Source organism: Elephantulus edwardii, unplaced genomic scaffold (genome assembly GCF_000299155.1).
Source record: "Elephantulus edwardii isolate Elephantulus edwardi_28Jun2011 unplaced genomic scaffold, EleEdw1.0 scaffold00016, whole genome shotgun sequence".
Taxonomy (NCBI): Eukaryota; Metazoa; Chordata; class Mammalia; order Macroscelidea; family Macroscelididae; genus Elephantulus; species Elephantulus edwardii.
The window spans coordinates 1620658-1625115 of record NW_006399766.1 but is presented as its reverse complement, the minus strand read 5'-3'; the positions used below and the strand labels follow the sequence as shown (position 1 = coordinate 1625115).

Below are 4458 nucleotides of genomic sequence, written 5' to 3'. Positions count from 1 at the left end.
ATTTTATATTGGTTTGCTTGCAAAATTTGTATACATTTTGTTTCACACTAGTCTTCATTCACATCGTGTTTCATACAATCATTCCATGCATTATGTTTTATAAAATGAATCAACACTGGACCTTGCCAATCATTACCCTGTCTTTTCTGGTACCTGCTGGATCCTTCACCCCGTCCCTTCAACCATCAAATTTTGCAACCCTGTGATTTTACCCCTAAACATCCTCACCCCTCTGCTTCCACCCATTTCCTCCTTGGGGCCCCATAAATGTTTTACTAGTTATCCTTCTATTTTTACAGTAATGGTCTTATGCAGTGTTTGTCCTCATGAGACCTCTCCCAAGTTATGTAGTGTATTTTTGAAATAGTTTCTCCTACATGTTGTGTATTATTCCGTTTTGTGAATGTACCACAATTTTTCAATCCATTCAATTGTGGTTGGATATTTGGGCTGTTTCCATGTTCATGTGATGGTGAATAATGCTGCTATGAACACTGGTATACTGATCTCTGTGTCTCTGTTCTAACTTCCTGGGGGTATACTCCTATAGTGGAATAGCTGGGTCATAAGAGTTTCTATGTTCAATTTTTGAGGAAATGCCAAATTGTCTTCCAAAGTGGTTGTACCATTTTACAATCTCACTAACAATTTATGAGAGTTCCTACCTCTCCACATTAGAGATTTTTAAAATTATGTTTTAATCTGGTAATGTTTTCTTTTCCAGTATGATCACGAAGAGTAATAAATTTTTATTGCTTTTTAAAATTAGATCAAGAGCCCCTAAAAGAACTCGTACTTGATGAGTCCTGGGATAGTTACCTTATTGCACATCTGGCTTTCAAGTTTGATTTTCCAAGGAGAACAAAAGGTACTGGCTTCCTGCTTTATATTTTGTCATTCTACATGTCTGGATTTCAAAGATAATGAAATATTTCTGTAACCTTAATAAATATTTAATTCAAATTGAAGATATTTACTTTTAATTCTGAAACAAATTTTCAGTAAGTTGATAGAAAAACAGGTAGTATAAACTTTTTTGCATATTCACTACGTTTGCTTAAATTTTTTCAATCCATAACATTTTAGTATGATTTACAATGTATTTTATGCTTGAGACATTGGGTAGTTGAATGTCATACTTCTTAATGCATGAGAGTGTGAGTTTAGGAAAAGTTTGGAAAATAATAAATTACTATTGTTCTTCAACTACTCACTCACTCTTGGAAAATTATTACATCTCTGTAAATTTAATAATTCTTGAAAATTTGTTCTAGGATTTATGTAATACTTCTATATATTAACAACCCCACTGCATATTGACAAGCAGGAGATATTTTAAGACATGAAAAATAATATTGTTGTCATTAGGTACCTTCAATTTGAGTACAACGAATGAACCTTATGCAATTTTTCATTTAAAAAAAAAGACTTTTGCACCATTGATTTTTAAACAGTAACGTGACATATATTCAAATAATGTATTTTGTTTCACAGATTTTTATTTCAAATCCTACGCTGGTGCTTACAGTTTAGATCTTTTTGTATATGTGTGGGGAGGTGTGGAAAATATGCATAGGAAAATATTTGCCAATTCAACAATTTTTACACGTGTGTTTCAGTGGCATTGACTATATTCTTCAAATTGTAAAACCACTATCAGTATCCTTTCCCAAATTAACAGAACCTAAATGCCTCTGAGGCAAAACTTCTCACTTCCTTCTCACCTTTGATATGAATTAATACTCTTTAATTCATTGTTGTTGTTGTTGTTGATTGCAGTTGAGCCATGCATGACTCATAACGACCCTATGAGCAAAAGGCCTATAGCCAAGGTTCACAGAGTTTCCAGAAGCATGTTGTTTCAGAAGTGGATGCCACACTCCTGCTTAAATTTATTTCTATATCTTTATTTAATTCAGATGATATGTTCAAGATTTATACATGTTGTGGCTTGCATGAGTACTTCCTTTGCTTTTATGACTGAGAAGTATTTTATTGTCTGTATGGATTATATTTTGTTTATACATTTATCTGTTGATGAATATTTTAGTTGTTTTCATACCTTTCAATTATTGTGAATAATGCTTTATTAAACATTAATTTACAGGTTTCTGTCTGCATTTAATTCTGTCATGCATAGGCCTAGAACTGAGATTGCTTAGTCATATAGTAATTTTATGTCAAACTTTTTGAGGAACTGTCCGACTATTGTCCATAGTGGCGACACCTTTCTAAATTCCCACCAGCAATAGATGAGGACACAGTTTACGTGTTGGCATTCTTTCCAATTTTGTTTTTTAAGAATTTCTTTACTCTTCCATGCTTCGACAAAAAAATACTTTGGATGAAGTTTTATCAGACACTTAAAAAAATGCCCAGTACATATGATTAATATAATATTAAATCTTTAGAAACCTTATGGGGAGAACTAAACAAAACTCAAACAAACAAAAAACTCAGCGCTGTCAAGTTGATTCAAATTCATAGGAACTTTATGAGATGGGGAGTACTACATCTTTACAGAAGGAGTATAAGGATCCAGGAGGGGTGGGAGAAGCTGGAAGAAGAGGGATGTGGATGTACAGGGGGAAGAGGGGACTAATCATTGGATTGCACAATTTGATAGGTGGGGGGTGAGGGAAATTGAAAGAATTTTTTTGAATCTGTAGTAGAATTTTATAAATAAACTAGTGGGGGAAAAAAGAAAAGAAAGAAAAAAATTAAAAAAAAAGAAAAGAGATAAGTTTGAATAGGATGCTTAATAAGGATGCACTGTGACTTGAATAATTTGTCTGGAAATATTATTATAATAAATTCCATAGTGAGATTCTAAAAAAAATCTTCTTGTGCAGGATTGTTTATGTCAATATTTTCAAGTATGTTGTTCTTGTGTGCTGTTGAGTCGGAACCAACTCATAGCTGACTCTCTACCAGGTTTTCAGATTACCCATCTTTCTCCCTCAGGGTATCTAGTGGATTTTAACAGTGCCTTTGCTTTGGCAGCACAGCTCATTACCACAAGACCACCAGAACTCCTAACTTTCAACATAGTAGTTGCAAATATTAATAAAATCTACTTTTGCGTGACAAAGATATAAACTTAAAATGGCAGTTTTTCATTTTGGGTAACTAAATATGTAATTACAATTCCGTGTAACACAGAAACCAACTAATGTCCTGGATCCCAATTTTAACTTTTCTAACTTGAAAAATAAGAGTTTAATGTATTTCCTTAATTATATTTTATGATGTTCTTATTGTCTTTAGTTGGTTTTAAGATTTAATCCATTTGCCTCCTGGATTCCATATTGATTTCTCTAGTTTACTTTTTTTAATATATAATGCACATCCCATAGATGCTATTGTTGTTGTTATGTGCTGTCGAGTCGTTTGCGACTGATAGTGACCCTATGTACAACAGCCCTAAACCGTGCTCTGTCCTGTGCCACTCGCATTGCCTCTGACACAGCCATCCCGATTATCCCAGTCACTGAATCAATCCACCTCATAGAGTGTCTTCCCCTCCTGTGCTGTCCCTCTACTCTACCCAGCATGATGTCCCTCTCTAAAGACCTGTCCTTACAAAATGTCCAAAGTATGTCAGACGAAGCCCCAGAATCCTTGCCTCCAAGGAGTAGCCTGGTTTAACCCTCTCTAGGATGGATCTGTTTGTTTTCTTTGCAGTGCATGGTACATTCAATACTCTTCTCCAGCACCACAGCTCAAAGGCATCAATTCTCCTTCTATCCTCCCTAGTCATTGTCCAACTCTCTGATGCATAACAAGTGATTGCAAAGACCATGGCCTGTATCAGATGCTATAGCTTTGTCATAGTTCAAATCACATTCCCTGCTTTTCACAAAAATTTGTTTGCTCTGTTAGTTTACATGATATCATGTTAATCTTTGAGGGTTTTCTACTGATTTCGGAGCATTTAACCATTAAGGATACAACATAAATGATAATTCTGCTGATTACACAACTAATGGTACTTTTTAAAAGACTGTGACATCATTGGCCATACTGTTAAAGTTGCTTCTAGCGATGCTACTGTGTACCAGATCACATCAAAACTAAAATCTCCAACATCATTGTAAAATGTTTCCTCAGTAAATATATAAGAACTGAAGACATTGTTTTACTCTTGATTAGTTTTTATTTAAATGTGTTTTGTGGAATTCACATTTCAAAGAATATAAATAGGGATCGGATAAAAATGAAAATAAGTGCTGTGCTCTAATAAATGTGGAAAGTACTGAGTTAAACAAAACTTTATGGCAGGATTTCCTCTAAAATTCTCTAGACCTTTCTTTTGCTGATGACATATGTATCTCCATGAAGAGACGATGTTACCCATTTTGATCGGCTAGGGATACTGAAGCTGATGTTAGATGGATCTTAGCTGAAAGCTGGGAATACCAGAAGAATGTCTATCTATGTTTCATTTATTACGCAAGG

General features: G+C 34.3%; 1 protein-coding gene across 1 annotated transcript in view; it reads left to right on the top strand.

The window, feature by feature from the left end:
* The window catches only part of LOC102866947 (chromosome unknown open reading frame, human CXorf30), a 130075-nt gene that overhangs the window by 32886 nt on the left and 92731 nt on the right, over nt 1-4458 (top strand). Inside the window, exon 6 of the mRNA XM_006881846.1 lies at nt 770-868. Within this exon, the coding sequence (XP_006881908.1) occupies nt 770-868 (99 nt within the window). The remainder of the gene's footprint in view (nt 1-769; nt 869-4458) is intronic.